We start from the raw sequence: 21,769 nt of genomic DNA on the forward strand, positions 1-21,769 counted from the left end.
TCATTTTGGATGCTTGAGAATGAAGAAAACTCATAAGAAATCACTTTGATAAAAAAAAAAAAATAATACTGAAAAATGAATACAGTGGCTTTATTGAAGCTTAACTGCAACTATCAAATTAACTAATCTTCTAAACTAATAAAAATTATTTTATTTTTGCTTACTACGTTTGCACGATGTCTTAGTTCAGCTCTTTTCCACTTAACAATCAAGTAACATAAGGAAAAGAGTGTACTGATCAAGATTATCATAGCCAATGCAAGCAGAGGTTTAGACCAAAGAATTGACATAAATACTCCACTTGGATCAAAATAGTTTTTACTAAAAGAGCTTTCCTACTTCTCTCCCAGAAAAAATTATTGAGCCTCTCAGCAAGATATCTAGAGATGATGATAGTTACAAGCAACAATACATGGAATGTTTGATTTGAATCCAGAATAAAATTCCTTCGTCTTCTATGTTGAGTTGAATGATTCTTAGTACCTAATATTAGACATCTTAGAAATCGTATGAGTAACAAAATGTTACTGAAATTTAGCTTGAGCACAAGCTTATGCAGTAATTAATTATTACGAGTCATGTTGATAAGAGTTAAACATCTAAGTGCATGTTTAGTATTAAGGCAGAAGTACCAAAATCATGCTGAGCCAACCCACAAGGTAGATACTTGATAGCTTTTACAAAGAGAAATGATATTTTGACAACCACTTTTTGACAACTTTTGGACAACTTTCTCTCTCATACTCACATGATGTTGTTATTCTCTCTCTTCCTTTTTCTCTCTCCATTGTTTTTGACCAATAAGAAGTGAGAAAAACAAGGTTGTCTACAAAGTTGTCATCAAATGGATGTCAAAATATCATTACTCTTTTACAAAACGACGTGTGATTCTATAAAGCTACTATGACGTCAAACATGCACTAAGGTTCCAATTTTACTCCTTTTAGCTTAAACGTTTTATAAGCAACAAAACGGGTAAATGTAAAATAAAACATACAGCCAAATACCAAAAAATACAAGAATTAACCTCAGGGAAATGTTAACGAGTGCCCACAGGCACTTGTTAAAGGTCTTATTAACATAAAAAACCAACAAAGGATATTTGCTGTTCTATTAATCAATTTCTAATTTTTCATTCTAAACGCAAAAAAGAAGAAGCTCCTATTAAGCTTAAAACACACAAATCAATATCATGGACATATCAAAATCCAATAAACATATAACCCATAAAAAGATAAATTTTTTAAAGGACATACTTTCAAACACGTTTTGAATCAATGTTTGAACTATAAATAATAAATATTTATTTAATATCGAACACAGTTCAAATAAGATTACCTTATATAAAGAAAAACTATGGGATTTTTTTTTTTAAGGAAACTATGGAAAAAAGTTGATTGACAAGTTATACCATTTAAACAATATCTCTAAAAGAAAAATGAGTTCTACTCAATAAATGTCACGAAGTCTGCATAGGCACGTATACCAAAGCGAAGAATTATTTGTATCAAATATCGATATTTTTTGAATATGCTAGAATACATGTCATTGAAATATAGAAAATTAATTTTTTTTCGATATTTTATAAAATACATGTCATTGAAATATAGAAATTAATTTTTTTTCGATATTTTATAAAATATGTGAGATAGGTTCATGGATACTTTTTGTCTCTTTACTTTCCCTAATTTACGATACGATTTTAATCTCTTCATTTCCGAACATAAAAATATAGTCTCTCAATTTGAAAAACTTCAACAACAAAAAAGTCTCCACTATTGTTGAATAATGAATTGGTGCAATATTACATATGTGGATTAAATCATAGTGCTTTATTTTTCTTTTCATATCACCACATGGTGTACAATTAATTGACAAATAGTTGAGTCTCTTATGGTATTTAATCATGAGTTCAATTTATGATCAAAGGTATGGAAAAACATCCGTTGGAAGAGTTCAACAATTTAAATGAATGTTTGCACCTTCAAGATTTTAATATATCTCCCTCCAATGGAATTAATGAGCTCAAACCTACAACATTGTTATTAAGATCTATATTTCTACCATTAAGGAAACCTTAGCAGGTAATTATATTATAATTTAAAATATATTATTATGATTCATTGAAAAACCCTCCAATTTATATTTCAATCACAAGTATTATTTTTCTAAATTATAATTATTGTAGTTTAGAGGTATCTAAAAAATTGTCAATGATTATTTTCTTATTGGTATTCTACAGTTTTTTTGAGAGGTATACATGTATCCTCTCGAATTTAGAGGTGTACATGCATCCTCTCGAAAAAAAAGTATTCTACATGTTAATAATTTTCTTATAAAATTAAAAATTTGTTAACATATCTAATTTGTACTATCGTATACAAAGTTTTTCTTATTTTAAAAAAAGAAATGCATAGATAATTTAGACAAAAGATGAGAAAAGAAATATAATAAAATCTAATTTCAAAATGGAAATTACCAATAACTAGTTATATTGCAATCCTTTCTCATTTTGCTCATTTCGCTATCTTTCTGTTTCGTAAATATCTTTTCTTTTGCCGCGACAAAATGATACCGTCTTCCACTCTCCTATCCCTCGCCGGAGCCATCGCTCCGGTCACCTTCTCCGGCGAAATGGGTCATCCCCAAACCAACTCTTCTTCAAAACCCAGAAAGGTTTTCACCAGTTTCTGCAAAAAGTCACTTCCTTTACATCGCCACAGCATCAATGGTTTGAATTTGAAGAGAAGGAGCATACTTTTGAACTTTGCTTTCGGTAAAGAAGCCAATGACAATTCTTTCTCGGTATAATACTTTCATATTGCTGCGACAGTTATTTATTTTATTTTATTTTTTCAAGAATGAGTTCAGTTTAGATTTTGGGTTCTATGGAAAGTGAAATATTTTGAAAGCATGCTTAAATGTAAAATATGTTCATTATGCAATTTAGAAAACCTTGAGGAGACAACTATTCTATAAGATTGAAGGTGTGTCTAGTGTACGACACAACACAACTTGTGTGTTATGATTGTGTGACACTGACACTGATAACTTGGTTATATTCAATTACTTTTAAGTTATTATTGCCGGTGTTTATGTTTAGGTGTTAATGTTGTGTTCGGTGTGTGTCTGTGCTAGTGCTTCATAGTTCACAGGAGGAACTCTTTTCCTATGTAGTTGTTTTTCTTTTATGAAATCCATTGTTATGTATTCATATTTCATCAGATGTGTATAGATTCAGAATAAGATGTTTAAGGCATTTTGCTTAAGTACATGTCTAAAGACAATTTTAATGTTTATACATTATTTGGATGTTGACTATAGAGGAATATAACATAATGTAAAATGTTAACTGAGATAAGGTTGGTTCCGATCGTGGCCTTTACTATGGTTCGGTTATTTTGGCAGTTTGATCAGTGGTTTGTCCCAATTTGAGCCCTTTAAAGTAGTTACGCTATTTATCCCGAAAAAACCCAAGTCCCACGTTTAAAAGATAGGACTATAGATAAGAGTTTATAAAGAGAGGCATTCCACACCTTACAAGCTGGTTTTGTAAGGATTGAGTTAGACCCAATTTCAACGTTACGCTCCAGATCTCTCACTGGTGTGTTGTCGGGTTTGGTTTTTAAAACATTGGTTTTAAACTCCCAAACCACAACTTTTTCCCCTTCATCTCCTCTTTAGTGTCTAGAAATTGTCATTTGTTTTTCATCACTCTCTTTTCCTTTGTTTAATGTTGATTCTTAGAGACCTGAATTTTAACTACCAAAACTGAGAATGGAATCTAGTTCCTATTACGTATTTGTTTTAGTCTTTTTTTTTATCTGTGCGTTGAATGAATTTATATAATCACAATGGTTCGATCTTGTGTAGAATTTCAACTGCCTGCTTTTCTACCTGCCACGCGTTCCGTGATTGGCAATTCTCATTAAGGGTACATAAGTAACAAACTGTATAATTTTCAGGATGTAGACGAAGATACTGATGATATGTATGATGAATTATTAAATAACTATGGGCAAGTAGTATATAAGAGAAAAGACCAAAAGCCTGCAAGTGCAGAGATTGACGATGATTCTGAGAGCCTATCATGTAAGCTGATAACAAGTTTTGAAAATTAATTTGCTTCTACCTTGTTTACATTTCTTTTTACAATCTCTTTTTAAACATGTATGTGTCTTATATCAGGTTTCTTTGTAATTGTATTTGTTCAACTGTTATAAAAACTTGTTCAGTTTATGTCTATATGAATCTATCTAATGTTGAGTATGTTAACTGTTGTGCATCTAGTTGCTGTGGAACTGGCCACGGTTGCAAGTGAGGTTAAGGCAGGGGATATAAAGGTCTTGTTTGTGAAGCCACTTGTTTACTGGACTCGATTTTTTATCATAGCTACAGCATTTTCTCGTCCCCAAATTGATGCTATCGGGTATGGAACCTGTCATTGATCTTTATATATTTATTTAGCAGTGCTCAATTTTTTTTTTCTTTGCTCAAAGGATGTATATTTAATCCTATTTATATTGAATTTTATTTAGGTCGAGAATTAGAGACCGGGCTGAAAAGAAATATGGTAAAATTCCAAATGGAGACTCAAAACCCAACTCATGGACCCTGTTGGACTTCGGTAAGTCATTTTACAATACAATAGAGCCCTCTAATTGTCTGCATTTTATAAAAAAATTCCATTGAAGTTTCCCATTGCACTTCTAGAAGAGGCACATTCACCAGCAAAGACATAACTTCTAGAAATTTAACATTATACTCTAACAAAATGCATAATCAGAAGCAAAGATGCAGGATACCTCAACATGATTCTAACCTCTTTGTCCCTATCAAAACCTTCTAAATCAATCAACATAAATTGCATCAAATTCCAGTTCCAAAAGCCTATATTTGACATAATCAGAAGTCTATTGCAACATAAATTGCATCGGATCGTAGTCCTATCTTGTATCTTGTTTGGTATCCGTGTTTCTGAATACAGTCTGATCCAGGTTCATCTTATGATTGTTTCTTGATCACAGGTGATGTTGTTGTCCATTTATTTCTTCCCCCACAAAGAGCTTTCTATAATTTGGAAGAGTTTTATGGTAATGCAACATCGGTAGAGCTGCCTTTTGAAAATCAACCACCATTTCGCAATGAGGGAGCCTACGGTTTCTCAGATGATGCAGACAGTTGATTGATTGTTAGCTTGGAGAAGACCGATAATCGCTGCCAATTTAAGTTTGTTTACATTAGCATGATGTAAACAATTCAGCACACTTATCCACACAAGACTATGCTTGTGTGATGAGTGGAGGCTCATTCCATTCTGGAAAGGAAAATGATAGTATCAATTGATTCAATGCATTCAGTTTTTTCTTTCTTTCTTAGCATGGTATTTCCTCTAAGAAAACTGTAATAGATGGGTTTGGATAAGCACGGAGGGAAGGGGTAGAAAACTAGAAATGTAGATCAGAATTGTTTTTATTCATCAAATTGGCTATGTGAATCTATCTATATTTATGTAGTACAGTTCGATTTTATTTTTTATTCTTGTCCAAAAGTTGGTTTCAACTAGTTCAATATCAGGTAGACAAACAATGGTGAAATAAAAAAAAAAACTTTTCCACAAACAATTGAATTCGATAATCCACCGCATTCACACGGTTGTTGAATCAAGATCGGACAAACAAGATTTCATGCTTTGTATTTTAGTTTTTATTTTTAAATTATGATTTTCATTAAAGTCTAAACCGTCTAATATGTATATAACAAATTAGGAAGTTTTTAAAACATAATCATTACGATTTTACTTTATTTCTCTGAAGTGGCTGTCAACTAAACCCAGAAACAAATTTGCTTATTGTTCAGTGTACTGCCACAAATTCCTTTTAGCATCTAGAGCACTAATTTTTCTTGTATAAGTGATTAATGAGAATAATTGGTAAGTAGTTCTTCGACAGAGAAAATCATTTCTGATCAAATTTCATAGCAACAAAAGATTACAACCCTTTGGCAGCTGGCTGGTATGCAGTTAGCATATTTTTCACAACTATAATTACACAACATAGGAAAACATATCAAGCCACATTTTCGCATAGCATTGTAACGAATGACATTTTCATAATGATAAGAAACTAAACTAACAAAGCAGGCTGGAATGCTATCTCATCACATAAAGCTATGGTATTCACATTTAAACATGACACAGAGACCAGATAACAGTCATTGCATTCCTCCAGGCGATAATAGATGCTTTGTGGGTGATCACGACCGACCAAGAGAAGCTCAATTATTCTATTATTCTGTAACATGTTGTTTTCTCTTCATTTTATAGATTCTGGATCTGGACAGTTAGACCTCCATCAGCGTGAGCATTCAAGTCCGGCTGAGCATAAGCTTCATCTCGATTGGATCAGCGTCTCATAATCCTAAGAAGTTCTAAGACTTCTATAATAGAACACATCTAAAGAATTCAATGCAGCAAGAGTCTTTGTATCTTTCATTTGCTTCAAAAGCTGCACAATGGCACATATAAAGACAGACATAAACTCTAAAACCTAGCCACAAATAGGTTCAGAGGCCAACAGAGAACTATTGGCCTATCCTCATCAGACCTTTGCAACTTGATCACATGTTGTCCATATGGCTATCAAGGGGACTGGTTCCTGCACACACCAGAATATGTAGATAAGCTGTTAATATCCCTCGAAAGAAAATAAAATTTGATTGTTAAGTTAATCATAAACAATATATAGACTGAACTTCTCAGAAGTCAAGCAGATCTGACAGAGACACAAGTAATTGCATCACAATAATATTAGTATGCATAATTCTTAGAGGTCTCCTTAAATCTAGGCAATGCATATCACAGTTATTTTCCTAACATCCATGGTCCTTTTGATGTGCAAGAAAGAATTCTCAAAATGCTACCAGAAGTGTAATTCCACGGCTTCGAACACGTTAGACAGTGAAGAGAATTCTATTAATTACAATAATGTGAATTAGTAATTAATGTTGAGCTGCAGCTTCCCTTAACCTTTCCATTACACTGAAAACAAAGTATATGCAAGTCCTAAACTCTGAATACATCACACAATTCACAACTATCGGAGTTGACAGATATAGATACAAACTAGAATGTCCAATGTCATGAAACTTGCAAAAGGATAGTTACAGTTAAAGATATCTGAGTGTTTACTAACCTGTCTATGTTTTGATGCGCTTCTGTCCAACCAGGTTCATATGCCTCAAGAAATCCCAGCTTTGCCTTATTAGGCAAATCATGGGGATGTACAAATGGTACTCCGGGTGGCCACCCTATCTCCATTCGTATATTTGCACACGGACTGTCTAGGGTGTGAATGTGATTTTCACATTCCTTGATATTACAGAAACGCAGCTTGATGCCTTTCTTATCTGCGATGTCTTGGACTCTTTCTTTCAAAACTCTCTGCGCTTCAAGCCTTAATCTCTTGGATGGTGGCAGAGGTTTGCTTTTAGGATTTTGCTTCCTCCTCCGTACCAATGTCTTCATAGATCCTGTACCAGCATTTCATCGATCCAATGACCTGAAGTTAAAAACTTTCCACTAAGGACTATTCGCAAAGTACAACTGACACTACTTCAACATCAATACAGTCAAACTAAGGAAACAATAAAAAAAATTCAAGAACTACCAAATACAGGCATCTAATTTTAATATTTGGAATATCAGGAAATGATAAGCTACCAAATATCAGAAAACAATAAAAATTTCAAGAAGTACCAAATACAGGTATCTATCTTTAATATTTGGAATTGCTGTAAAAAAAAAAAAAAAACTTTAATATTTGGAAGATCAGGAAATGATAAGCTACAACATTGATTCTTCCTGAAAATGACCATAGTGCAATTTTTTTTAATTCTTGACCCTTTTTTATTCTTATTTAGGCAAAACAATATATTGGTGAAGTGTTTCAAATTGAAAGAATGCTTTGAAGATTACTACCTCTCGTCATTTCTCTGACATAAGTGCTGCCCATATCTCCTATTTGGGGGCTGTATATTGGAGATATATTTTTTTGTACAAAATATGACCTATGAAGGAATTGACTTGTAATATTTTCCTAATTTCCTTACCTTTTATTAGAAATTCTATATCTCGAATACATAATTAATCACACTGAGAATTTCCTCCAGAAACTGGCCGTCTTAACTTTTGCCTAGTTGCAAAAGGGATACTAAAGCATATGGCCATGATAACAATGATACATTTTCACCAGTAGCTAAGATGGCTTATGTTAGGAGCATAAAAAAGTTTGGCATCCATTGGCGTTTCAATTTTCTCATTATATTTCTATTGATGACTTGAGGGATTGATGTATTATAAATGGTATTTTTTCCAAATTTTATTTTCTTCAAAACTCTAGAAAGCCTATAGCCATTGGAAACCAACATGGGCATCATTCAATTTCAAAGTTTCTGAAGAATCTTTGGCCTACAATAATGAATCAGATTCTTAATATAATTCATTATTAAGTATAATATTCATACCGTCATGTGTTGGTTGGAAATTGAAGCATTGGAAAGCAGGTCTACTAAAAAGATGATCAGTTGGATGGGATCTTTGCATAAAATCATCCACAGGAACAGGAAGCTGAAACTGAGAGTCGACTCCATAACCCGCGGCTCTCATTTCAGAACAGTCAAGACTAGTCATTGATTTAGGCAAAAGTTTGAACCCTAAAGAACACCGCCCATACATATTAGCCTCCATATTAGTATCAGTTTTGTGCAATGCAGGGTTTACATATCCCGCTGTTGCTTGATAAAGAGCAAGCCCAGGATAAACAATGGCTTCTTGAGGCCCCAAATCACCATCCACAAGAATCCACCGACCTTGATAATCTTTAACATGTAAACCCGCCCTGTCAGACTTCACAAGAGATATCAAGCTTTTATCGACTTGGTGATCATTATCAGGATACATAAGCAATTGACCATCCTCTTGAGTAGCAGCTATATTATGATGTTGTTGTGGCCCTTGAAATGAAGGCCTAGCATGGCAGCAAACAGACAAAACTGAAGATGAGATTTCCTGATTTCTCAAGGGAACATTATCCAATATTTCTACAAACGGGGAACTTCGCAAGTTCAAATGGTAGCTAATTGCATCCAGAATATCCCTTGCTGCTTTTCCAAACAAAGAAAAGATATCGGACAAACCAGCCGGAGGTAACTCAATCGAGTTATTCAGTTCAGAAGGAGTTAAACCTGGTCGATAATCATACGTTTCTTGCCACAAATGAGGATCTGCATAGTAACCAGAGGTTTTACACCAATCAAGAGACTCACTACTATGGATCATATCTGCAGGTGGATATGTTTCTCGCTGATTGAAGTACAGACGAGCAGATTCTAAACCAGATCTTAGAAGTGCCGCATCAGTTGCTGGAAACTGAATAATAACAGCTGAAAACTGAGCTAGTGATTGTGACAAAATTGAAACTGAAATTTTATAGGAATCAGAAGGTAACCCATCTGAAGGAACTAAATCAGAGAGCTTCACACGTCCTAAAGCTGGCAGGCCAGTGGCTGCCATGATATCGCCTTAGCCTACACAAGTGGAACCAACTGAACTATCAGCTTACAAAAAAAACAAATAATCTCAGATCAGAAACTTATACACAAATGCATATTATTCAAACCTGAAAAATTAAATTTGACTGCAAGAATAACACCAAAGGCTTTGACTGGATAAACAGTCTAATTAAGCGTTTATCATATAAATGCTTATGTATAAGCTATTTTTATAACATAAGATAAAATAAAATGAAACTGTTTTCAAATAAGATATAGGGTCTGTTTGGCAAGCACAATAAACAGGCTTATAGTTGATAGCTTATAAGCTCATATAACTAAAAAAAGATATGTTGGTAACTGTCATTTTCTCACCAGCTTCTAACTTAATTTGACTAGTTTATAGTATTTTTTTATAAGCTAATCCAAGTAGCTTGTAGCTTACAGCTTATCAATTTTGTCTCAATTTTACGCCCTGATATCTTATTGAAAAAATTAAAAATTAATTAAACATATCTACGTCAAGACCATAAAAGCATTATCATTTACAAGAGATATGAAGCATGATCTATCAAAAACAATATTTTTTTTTTTGTTCTATCACCATATTGATATGAAAAAATTCACAATCAAATCATCATGACGATGAAGAACAATTAATCTCAGCTCAGAGAAACCGCGCAGCTTAATGGCAATGTTCTGGCGAGTTGCCTATTGCAGGGGCGGCCGTAAATCACGGTGCTACAGGAGAGGGGAAGGAAAATTCGAAAAAAAAAAGGAGAAATAAACCTTTTGGATGACAGTATCTGACGGCGGACGAAAAACTCCGGTAGCGTTTTCCGGCGAGGTGAGTTCAGTGAGACTTCAACTTGTTTATGAGAAAAGGGAAATTTGGCAACTGCTGCATTATGTAGAGGAGATGCTTAGTTTTTTTTTTTTTTTTTTTCAAATGTTAAAATGTGTTTATTTTTGTCTTTAGTGAATCAATGAATCATGGGCTTTTTAAAAAGATTTCATCATTTTTTATTGTTTATTTTGTTTTTTTAAGAAGTTGTGGTAATTTAAAATTTGATTAGAAGTTAAGTAAAGTCCGATTAATAATTAGACTTTAGGGTGAAGTTTATTTATTTTGGAAAACGTATGTATTTGTATTTCCTTTCTAAAACTTTTTTGCAAGTGAATTCAATCAAATTACGACAAATAATTTTGGGCATTAATCTATATCTATATTATATAAATTTAGGACCCTTTTTTCAAGTTTCAATATGGTATTGACATGTGGCACTCTTAAAAATCACTCTTGAGAAACCAAGCATCCTCAAGCATTTGGGTTTCAATAACTTTCTATATTTATATTTGTAACCATATATATCATTTATATTATAATTTATATTATAAAAAATATGTTAATTCAATTATAAATGGAGATTGAGAATAAATAGTCATCTTATAATGGTTGTTTAATATATTATTAATAATGACATTAAATGGATTAAATATTTTTAATTTTTTGTGACGGCAACAAGTTTGTTAGACATTCTTAGAAAAAAATGATTTTTTTACTACAAATCGAAGAAACCCGCGGAAAACTTAGGTACAATTTTTTTGGTGCTTTTGGTATGGTTCTTAAATAAAACTACAAATTTTTTGGATATAATAAACTCTGAGAAAATTATGAATTTAAAGAAATCAAAGTGAATTATATTTAGTTAAGAACCGTATGAAAAACACCTAAGAAATTGTACCTAAGTTTTTTTTCTAAATTGAATAGGTGCATTAGTTACTTTCAAATAGAACCATTTTTTTTAAGGAAATAGACCATTTTTTTTGGCACCGAAAAAAAAAGATTATTTTGTTAATGTCGGATACGTAAATTAATAGTGACTATTTTTATTGGACTAAAAAGTATACCACAATTAGTTTATCAAGAAAACGTCAGTTGTTTTTCTATTTTATTTCTTTTTCTTTGTGTCAACTTTGTATCTCTCTATCAAATCAAAATGGCCCTAAAGATCGACTAGGTTTCTGATGCATCCCCTTCCAAAGAAAGTTGGAATATCAGGGTTCGAATTATTCGTCTTTGGTTTGTGAGAATCCGTACATTAATATGTACTTTAAATGAGTTTTTTTTTTTGTGTCTACAAAAAAATGCAGGTCAACACATCAATACATTCAATAGAAAATAATGCACTTTAAACGCATTTTAATGTTTGTCCAAAAGTTTTATTTTAGTTCAGAATTACCTAATATGCATAAAATAAAAATAATAATGTCTAAACTACCCCACAAAATATGTGTATAAATTAGATATCCATATCAACAACATTGCACATCACATGCTTCTATCCTACTTTTTTTCACCTCTTTGTTTTTCATTATTTGTTGTTTGTTGCTTTGTAAAACCAAATGACATCAAGTGTGATTATGTTCTAATGTATTCCATTTTAAAGAAAATTGGAATATCATGGTTCAAATCGTTTTTCTTCAAAAAAAAAATGTTTGCTTATTGTTGTGAGAGACATGTACAAGACAAACTTTCCTATTCTTTGGTAATGGTTTTTTGACGGATAACAAGGTTAATTTATGATTTATTAGCATGTTAATTTTTTGATCTAACGTTAGTCATATTTTTTCCATTATTTTTTTATTGATTTAACATTAGTCATATTTTTTCCATTATTTTTTAAAAAAAATCATTTTTTTAAGGTCATGTTTTCGAAGAAAAAAAGTGTATATGATTTATTTATATTTATATTTTTTTTACGATTAAGTCATTTTTTTAAACAAACACAAGAATTTCATGGCTACTTTTGTGATATAAACTAATCATATACAATTTTTTGTTATTGTCGTGATTTTTAATTATGCAATTTTTTTATAGATTAGGAGCCATTATGAATTGTCATGATTTATGTCTATTTTTCATTTTTTAATTGTCATTGAATCGTGAAAATATTATAATATTTATTTGCATTTTGTCAAAGAAAAAAATATCAAAATATATGATTATTTATAAATTACCATTAAATTCTTTTTAATTAGCATATTAATGTTAATTATTACCATTAACTCACAAATCAAAATATTGAGGTTGAAAACCCCATAAATCAATATGGTAACTTTTTTATTTAAATATTACGTTTTTTAATCCGAATTCAAACTTGATGTTCTCTTTCTAATCCAAATTGGCATTGTTTGTGGAAAAAATGCAACAAGAATTGTGTTATTTTCACTTTAAATGTATAATAGTCATTCATGAATATTTTGTAATAAATCATAAAGTGATATTTTAAAGTTTCATCAAAAAAAAAATTACGGATAAAAAGTTAAAAGTGAAAAGAATATATCATTTTAAAATCAATAATGTGATTTTTAAATTGTAATATTGTCTCCCAAGAAGTCACTTGGTAGAGAGTTTCTCTCTTCAACATGAGAAACTCGGTTGAATACTCAGCACCTAGAGAAATTGTAACATTATTTTCTATCATATAAAAGAGAAAAGGTGAAAAGAAAGAAAGTAATAAAAAAAAGTGAAAAGAATATATATTTTTTTTAGGAAAAAGAATGTATTATTTTACATATTATGGGTAATGAAATGATTTTTCCACTTAATTGTACATCAATTGTATCATCTTCATAATGTCATTATAAAGGAACTAAGAAGTGTGTCATTAAAAAAATGTTAATTATGTTTTAAATGAATAAAAATCATTAATGACAATTTCAATGTGGAGGTAACAACATTGATGTAGTGCAATTGTTGGTAATTTGATATTCTCTTTCAACCATTATATTTGAAACAATAACTAAATAAAAAGTGGAGAAATTGTTGATAGTGAAAAGTTAACTCAATTTGCTATCATCTAAGCTATTATTAATAATAGCAAAAGAAAAAGTGGAGAAATTGTTAATAGTGAAAAGTTAACTCAATTTGCTATCATCTAAGCTATTAATGAATTAGATTTTTTTAACAAAGCAAAATATTCAATGTATTTTCTCTCAACTTTCGACCACAACAAAGCTTGGTGACATTCTTTCAACAAGAGCTTAGTGACATGACACTTCACCCTTGGTCCATATTTTTTTTTCTTTTCCAAAACATTAAATACATAATATACAATATTAAGTGTTAACGATTTCAAATGACAAACTAAGAGATTTACTCATCAAACATGAAAATCAAATGACAAATTACAAACCTTAGCTTTAAAATATTATATTGATGTTGAGAAACATCTTATAATCAATCACTATGTCGTCACAATTTTGGTTTTCAACGAGTTATCTATGACCATTTTTCGAGGAATAAACAGTGAAATTAGTCCCCAAACTATCACTCTCTCACCATTGGTACATGGAAGAATTAGATAATTCAAGATTTAAACATTCGTACACTGGAAAAATTAAATCGAGAAATGGTGTAGACATTATTGTGGATAAAGAATTAAAAAAGGATATTGTGGATGTAAAGATGATATGAGATTGGATTGTAGCCTACAAATTTGCAGTTGAATTAGACATCTTTAAAAAAATTTGAAAGGAAATACTCCCTTCGGTCCTTGATATAAGAAAGAAAACCAAAAATCATCAAGACCAAAGAGCACATTAACTAATGTAATTTTGTTAACAAATTTTCAGATATGTCCTCATTAAATATATAATGTTACCAAATCCAAATAAGCAACACTTAAAAAAGGGATAGACATTATTAACTACACATTGTACGTAGTTTAATTAAATTGCGGAACAATCAAGAGCAATTTGATTTATCAGTGGCTAGCCATGTTCTTTTCATATTCCAACTTAAACAACACGCTTATAGGATTAAATTAGATCAACACACTAAAATTTAAAACAAATTGAATCAATAAATATGACATTTAATAGTAGGATTTAAATAAGGGTAAAAGTGGTATTTAGTCAATAAATATGGACTCAAAATCGTACTTTTTCTTATATTAAGGACCAAACATTTTTTTGAAAAGTTGCTTATATTAAGGACCGGAGGGAGTAAGACAGCTTTAATGGTATTAGTGTTTACGCACCTTAGGTAGGGTTGGAAGAATATCCTAAATAAAAATTTTGAAAGGATTTAAAAGACTTAATTCAATATATACCACAAGAAGAAAATATTTTTTTAGGAGTGGATCTAAATGGGCATGTAAGGAGTGTTTGATAAGTTTTGAAGGCGTAAACGAGGGTATAGCCTCGGGGAGATAAATGCAAAGGGTAAATTCATCATAGATTTTTTGTTGTCTTTTGATCTTACTTTAAGAAGAAAAAAAGAGATTCTTATTACATACAAGAGTGAGATGTCATGTTTTCAAATAGATCTCTTTCTTATTAGTAATTATGACAGAAAGATTTGTTTGAACTTAAAGTTTTACATAGAGAGAGTTTAACTATCCAACATATAATATTGGTTATGGATGCAAGAGTTAAGAAAAGAGTGAAGAGGATATGCCCCAGTTGGGATACAAGGATCAAGTGGTGACATTTAAAGGATGAAAAACAAAGTGTTTTCCTACAAAATATTTTAAAGGAAGGCTGCGTGAAGCTACATAGAAGTGAAAATGACATGTGGAACAAGATGACATATGAGATTAGAAAAGAAGCAAAGAATTTTGATTTTGGACCTAGATAGAAGTAAAGAATCTTGGTGAAACTAACATGTTCAAATTAAAATGAGAATCAAAAGGGAATATTTTTAAGTGTGGTATAGGTGTAAAAGTATAAATATTTAAAGAGAGCTAAGAAAAGGGGCAAGAAGGCATGCAGCAACACAAGCTTTTGATGGGTTATAATCTATGAAGCCCGGATACTCCAAAATGGTGCCGTACCCGTGTCGGATACGTATCGGATACCGATACTCCGCGGATACTCCGGATACCGTATCCCAGAAGTATCGGAATTAATTATTTTAATTTAAAATATATATTTTATCGGATACTTAAAAGATACTCGACGGATACACACAGATACTTATAAGATACTTCACACAGACGTATCCAAAAAAAATGAAGGGTATAAAAATGAGATTGTGTTGTGAAAATTTAAGATACGAATCACTATAATTACTTTTCAATTAACAAATTAAATATTATGATTTTGGTGGATGAAAGTAACGAGAGAGGGGAGATTTAATCAATCAACATTAAACAAACTTTGTTTTGAGTTCTTTTATTGATACATTTGTTGATATCCTAACATATGAATGAAAATAGAATATGATTTATACAAAAACTTTACATTTTTTATTTTGATCATATGTATTTTTTTTTTTGTTTGTAAATTGTAACTTTTATGATTCTATAGTATGAGTAATCAATGTTTTTTTTAAGTATTTTACACGCATATAAATTTTAATATAAATATTTTGTTAACGTATCTTAGCCGTATCGTATCCTAAATTTTAAAAATTTCGCGTATTCGCGTACCCGTATCGTATCGTACCCGTATCGCACTACGTATCCGGGCTTCATAGGTTATAATAATCCTTACACACCAACGACGGAGAAAGTTTATATATATATTTTTTTGTTAAGGGACAAGAAAGAAAGAAAAGATATATGGATCAAGTGAAGTGTATTAAAAAGGAGATAGTGAATTTATTGTTCAGGAAAGAGATATAAATGGTAAATAGAAGTAGTATTTAACGAAGGTTATATATATATATATATATATATATATATATATATATATATAACCATACTCAAACATGATATACATTAGAGAGGAGTATAAAAAATATAACTACTATCATCGGATTCAAGAACACGGGGTAAAAGAAGTGTTGAAACAGATGAGTAACAATAAGGCAGTTGGGCTTGAATATAGATACCTATTGAAGTATGAAAAATTCTTTGGGAAATTTCGTCCTCAAACCTGAACCCGCCCAAAACTTAAAATTTTCCCCAAACCCAAACATATTACCAAAAATTAATATCCACCATTTTTTTTTATTAATCTAATCCATTTAGTTAGGAAAACATTCAACACCATATTTGATATCAAACAGACATCTCCATAAGGTAATTGCTCAATTTCAAACTAGGGTAAGATTACAGTGATTAAAAGTTCAAGAATATCTCAAAAGTATGGATAATATTTAGAGACTTGCATATTACATATCAATATATTTCTACATTCGGTACAAGTTCAAAGTGAGTATCTATATCTTTAGAGACTTGCCAATCATAATAGGAACATGGGCTACCATAGATATTATCGAAAAACCATTTTCAAAAGGTGAATTTGACAATAGTAAATCTAAGTTTTTTTTTAATGTCAATGTAATATATTCTTGGGGCAAATATTATATTATGTTGGAGAGATCAAAACAATTGTCCTTTTTTTTTTATGACAACTAATAGTAATTAGTTGTTAGATTAATATTTACTCCTTCATTTGAGTTTGACCCAGTACCTCCAACTCCTTATTCCTTAACTCAAATCATTTGAACTACTCAACCCCCAAAACAATTTATTAGTTAGGATAAAAATAATAATTAAAAATAAAATATAGTTGTAAACTACATATATACTTTATATTTGTAAACACAAATATCTTAATACAACTATATAATATATATTTTTTTACAAAAACTACACAATATAACAAGTTATATTTTTTGTCAAAAAAACTTTATAATTTATATTGATTTATATATCAAACAACTTAAATATTCACTAACTTTGAGTAAATTAATTTTCAATTTAAAATAAATTTTATTAAACATTAATCAATAAATTAATTTCTTGAGTAAAAAAAAAATAAGTACGCTTATTTCCCGTGCTTTGCACGGGTATCACACTAGGAAAATAATATAAAGTTCATTGATATTTCATTGAAAAGGTTGCATTGCATATATTTCTTGCTATCATTTTTCTTCAGGTGTTAATATTAATTTCGTGACTTTACATTTAATATGCAGATCTGTGTATCGGTGACGATGACTTGAAGAACCTGTGTTTGATTGAAATTGAAATGTTGCTTCAGGAAAACGGACGGTCGCTTACTGACTTCAAATCTATGCCCAGGCCAAACGCAGCAGACGTGCCAACTTTCAAAAACAATCTTATCGTTGATGAGCTAAATTACAACAAAGATGAACTGGAAAAGACACACACTGATATGTTACTGAAGAACAAAGATGTGTGCATGACAAGATCATGGAGTCTGTTGGTTCTGACGACGTTGGTTTCTTTTTCTTATATGGTTACGTTAGTACTGGAAAAACCTTTATATGGAAAACATTGTCGACTGCTATTAGATCGAAGGGGTTAATTGTATTGAATGCTCCATCAAATGATATAGCGGCTCTTCTATTACCAGGTGGAAGAACCGCACACTCGACGCTGACAGTCCTATTGAGATTAATGAGGCATCATCGCTTACGATGGAAAAGGATAGTCCTAGGGAAGACCTGGTGCGTGCTGCAAAGTTGATAATTTGGGATGAGGCTCCAATGATGCACCGATGGTGTTTTGAGGCAGTTGACTGATCATTGCGTGATATCATGTCCAAGAATGATCCCCTAAACGAGTTTAGACCTTTTGGTGGGATGACAGTAGTTTTAGGTGGTGATTTCAGGCAGATATTGCCTGTTGTGCGAAAAGGAACGAGGTAGGATATTGTTGATGCCTCAGTCAATTCATCAAAGATATGGGCTTATTGTAATGTGTTAGGGCTTACTGTTAATATGAGATTGGGTGCATCTTCGGTACCTGCAGAGCAGGAAGAAATGAAGGTAGAAATTCCTAAAGATTTGCTCATATCAGACACAACAAATCTATTGATGTCACTTATAGACTTTGTGTATCCCAATTTGAATGATAACCTTGGTGACCCGCTATTTTTCCATGAAAGGGGAATACTCGCACCAACGCTTGATTCAGTTGAGCATGTTAACGAATATATGATGTCACTTATTCCAGGTGAAGAGAAAGAGTATTTAAGCCCTGATTCTGTTTGTCGATCGGGCGAAAATTATGATGTCCAGAGCGAGTGGTTCATAGCGGAATTTCTTAATGGTATTAAGAGTCTGGAATTCCAAATCACCGGTTGAAACTAAGGGTGGGATGTCCAGTTATGCTGATGAGAAACATCGATCAGGCCAATGGACTGTGTAATTATACGAGGCTGGCAGTTACACATCTAGGGAAGAGCACGATAGCTGCTACCGTAATTATAGGAAAAAGCGCAGGTACCGAGGTAGTCATTCCTAGGATGAATCTTATTCCGAGTGATCTAGGACTACCCTTCAAATTCAGGCGCAAGCAATTTCCATTGACGCTTTGTTTTGCAATGACAATAAATAAAAGTTAGGGTCAATTAATCTTTATCTCGAGTGCGAGTTTATCTTCCTAAGCCCGTGTTTACGCATGGACAACTCAATGTCGCTGTCTCTCGAGTTACTTCTAGAAAAGGTTTGAAGCTACTCATCTTGGATGAAGATAATAATGTTTGCAAGGAGACCACAAATGTTGTGTATCGCGAAGTTTTTCAAAAAGTATGATCATTGGTTATGTTTTAGAATTGTTGTTGCTATAATTTAGAAAACTAAAGTTGCATATTGTTTGGAAGTCGTTTTTTTTAATTTCTTTGTAATGCGTACTGGTCATTACAGGACATGCAATTTCTATATAAGCAGATCCTCCTGCCATTGACTTTTAATTGATGCACTTTTCAGGTATAACAATACGCGGAACTTTTTTTTTTTTTTTTACATCGTTGTTACTCTAAAATACAATATTTACATTAGACCATTTGTTTTGTAAAAAATAAAAACAAATAACAATCGGCGTTTCTGTAGCCCAAACTATATTTATCCACACCCGTAAAAAATTTAACTTTTGCATTCACAGACTAGGTGTATACATCTGACACTGACTATTATATAAAAAAAATACAAATTTTTTTAGTTTTTATGATTAATAAAATACATTATGTCAACAAATAATAATATACAACACGTCAGCGTATTTTTTCAAAAATATTACATATGTTAAGTTTAACAATGAGTACATCTTATACTACAAATAATTAGTATAATTATAAATCCAAATACTTTAATCGTTATGTGCAATGTTTAGATATTTCAAAATATCTACAAAATTAACAAAATTAAGATGATATTTTTTCCATATCAAATTTAAATTATAACCACACTTATAACTTTAAGATAACATAATATAAAATCTATTCATTTGATCTAAAAAGTTTTTTATTTCCCGTGCTTGGCACGGGTCACTATACTAGTAATATAAATTTACGGCCGATTCCATAGCCCTTTATGGAAATGTTTTTTCTCCTCCTATTCTTATGACACGTGGCACTCTCATCCTATTCTTTTTTCAAATACTCTCACCACATTCATCCTCACAAAATACTCTCACCACATTCATCCTCACAAATTTGTATTTATTGTTTATGTATAAAAGGAAGTTTTACAATTTCAAATTCTAATATGCTTCAAATTTCAAATCAAACATTTCCTATTCATTCAAAAAATACGAATTCCAAATTATTGTTGATTTATTTTGTGAAAACGTATGCTTTATATTTGTAAAAATAATTAAATGTTTTTTCTTTCTGCTAAACGTTTCGTATTTTAGAAATACAAATACAAAAGGAAGTTTTACAATTTCAAATTCTAATATGCTTTTTTTGAATAATCAAATAATTTAAATTAATATATTTGAATTCAAATATTAAAATAAAACAAGTAATATCTAATTAAAATACGATTAATGAAATAATTATTTAAATATCAAAGAGATGAAATTATTGATATATGTCAAATAATAAAAATATGATTTGATTTGTCAAAAAAAAAATGATTTGATAAAAGTGTAACTTTTTAAAATAATTTAATTAGATTTGGTAGTAACCATTAATTTGTTATATAATTTAACTAGATACATTTTACTTGGTACCCAAAAAAATAATATTTGGTTATTTTGTTAAGGTCATGTATGATACAAATATTTACTAGACTAAAAAGTATACGTTATTTTTGTCAAAGGATAAATTCCACCACAATTAAATTTTTTAATAAAACGGCGATTACCGCAACAAAAAAAGAGGACGTAAACCCCATGTTTTTCTTATTAGATATTTCTATTTTTGGTAGACTCATGTAATTTAATTTTGGTTGAAATACAAAAAGAAAAATATTAAATGCTATTAAATTGGTTCCTTTTTTTTTTAACGTAAATTGATTCCTCTTTTTTTTGGCAATAATATAAATTGATTCTATTTAATGGTCTTGCTAAAATAAACGTTGAACCTTCCCTAAAAAAATAAAGTAAGCCTTAAAGCAAAAAAAAAATTAGGAATTGCTTAATAGCTAAAAAAAATAATATTTCAAGAACTTTTCTCTGAAATCGCAAAAACCGTTGAACAGATTTCACCAAATTTTTTTTAATGAATTTCGTTCAATTGTTCAATGTTTGTTTTATGAAAGAAAAAGAAAATCGGATACTTTATTTTAGGACAGAAAAATATTGGAATTGGAGGTATTTAATTTGAATTGAAAACGTATCATTAGAGAATATCAAAAATATGATTTCAGTTGATTCTATTTAGTGGACCTGCTCTAAAAAAAATAAGCCTTAAACCAAAAAAAAAATCGGAATTGCTTAATAGATAAAAAAAAATGATTTCAACACCTTTCCTCTAAAATCACAATGGCCAAACGAGATTATATCAATAAATTGGCAATGTTATTAAAAAAATTCCCAACATCATTCAATCAATGTGTATCTCTTCTATTAAAAAAAATATCGCAGGAATAATGCAAAAAAATATTACATATGTGTATCTCTACATTTTGTTATTAACACGGTTCAAATATAATTTGATTTTTCAAATCATTATTTTTTATTATTTTATATTAGTTTTTATTTTCATTCATAAGAATTTCAATTCACACGTTTTACTTTGATAGTATACGTGACAACCTTATATTGAAAGGTGCATTTAATATTTTATTTCATATACACATCAAAATGTTATTTGGTAAAATTCGGAGGAGTATTTAATGTACCAGAATGACAGCCGAAAATTTACATATGAAATTACTCTAATGAACCGAAAATTTTGGAGGAGTATTTAAACTTCTATTTTTATTCTTAAAAAAAAAAAAAATCCCCACTCTATTATATTTTCCAAGAATTTTTTTTTTAAAAAAAGTGTTCAGTATGAAAAAATAATGTTT

The 21,769-nt window shown here is 30.6% G+C and overlaps 2 protein-coding genes across 2 annotated transcripts; one reads left to right on the top strand and one right to left on the bottom strand.

The window, feature by feature from the left end:
* The first annotated feature begins 2,498 nt into the window (after positions 1 to 2,498).
* Positions 2,499 to 5,538, top strand: LOC146949100 (Lojap-related protein). The gene is made up of 5 exons (XM_085745202.1): positions 2,499 to 2,805; positions 3,966 to 4,092; positions 4,291 to 4,429; positions 4,539 to 4,627; positions 5,028 to 5,538. Exons 1-5 carry the CDS (start codon positions 2,569 to 2,571, stop codon positions 5,183 to 5,185), a joined length of 750 nt encoding a protein of 249 aa, XP_085601328.1. The 5' UTR covers positions 2,499 to 2,568; the 3' UTR covers positions 5,186 to 5,538.
* Positions 5,539 to 5,940: 402 nt separating this feature from the next.
* Positions 5,941 to 10,426, bottom strand: LOC146949101 (2-oxoglutarate (2OG) and Fe(II)-dependent oxygenase superfamily protein). The gene is made up of 4 exons (XM_085745201.1): positions 10,339 to 10,426; positions 8,524 to 9,585; positions 7,194 to 7,530; positions 5,941 to 6,656 (listed from the first exon to the last, which is right to left on the bottom strand). Exons 2-4 carry the CDS (start codon positions 9,569 to 9,571, stop codon positions 6,641 to 6,643), a joined length of 1,401 nt encoding a protein of 466 aa, XP_085601327.1. The 5' UTR covers positions 9,572 to 9,585; positions 10,339 to 10,426; the 3' UTR covers positions 5,941 to 6,640.
* Positions 10,427 to 21,769: the final 11,343 nt, after the last annotated feature.

The sequence above is a fragment of the Medicago sativa genome, chromosome 2, assembly GCF_051527215.1.
Source record: "Medicago sativa cultivar Bolivia chromosome 2, Bolivia_mono, whole genome shotgun sequence".
NCBI classification, from domain to species: Eukaryota; Viridiplantae; Streptophyta; class Magnoliopsida; order Fabales; family Fabaceae; genus Medicago; species Medicago sativa.

Bases quoted from the DNA above. Each gene is read 5' to 3' on its own strand.
- LOC146949101 (XM_085745201.1), bottom strand. From the start codon at position 9,571: ATGGCAGCCACTGGCCTGCCAGCTTTAGGACGTGTGAAGCTCTCTGAT. The intron at 7,531-8,523 runs GTATGAATATTA...ATGCTGGTACAG, and splicing joins TTTCCAACCAACACATGACG to GATCTATGAAGACATTGGTA.
- LOC146949100 (XM_085745202.1), top strand. From the start codon at position 2,569: ATGATACCGTCTTCCACTCTCCTATCCCTCGCCGGAGCCATCGCTCCG. The intron at 2,806-3,965 runs GTATAATACTTT...TATAATTTTCAG, and splicing joins CCAATGACAATTCTTTCTCG to GATGTAGACGAAGATACTGA. The intron at 4,430-4,538 runs GTATGGAACCTG...AATTTTATTTAG, and splicing joins CCCCAAATTGATGCTATCGG to GTCGAGAATTAGAGACCGGG.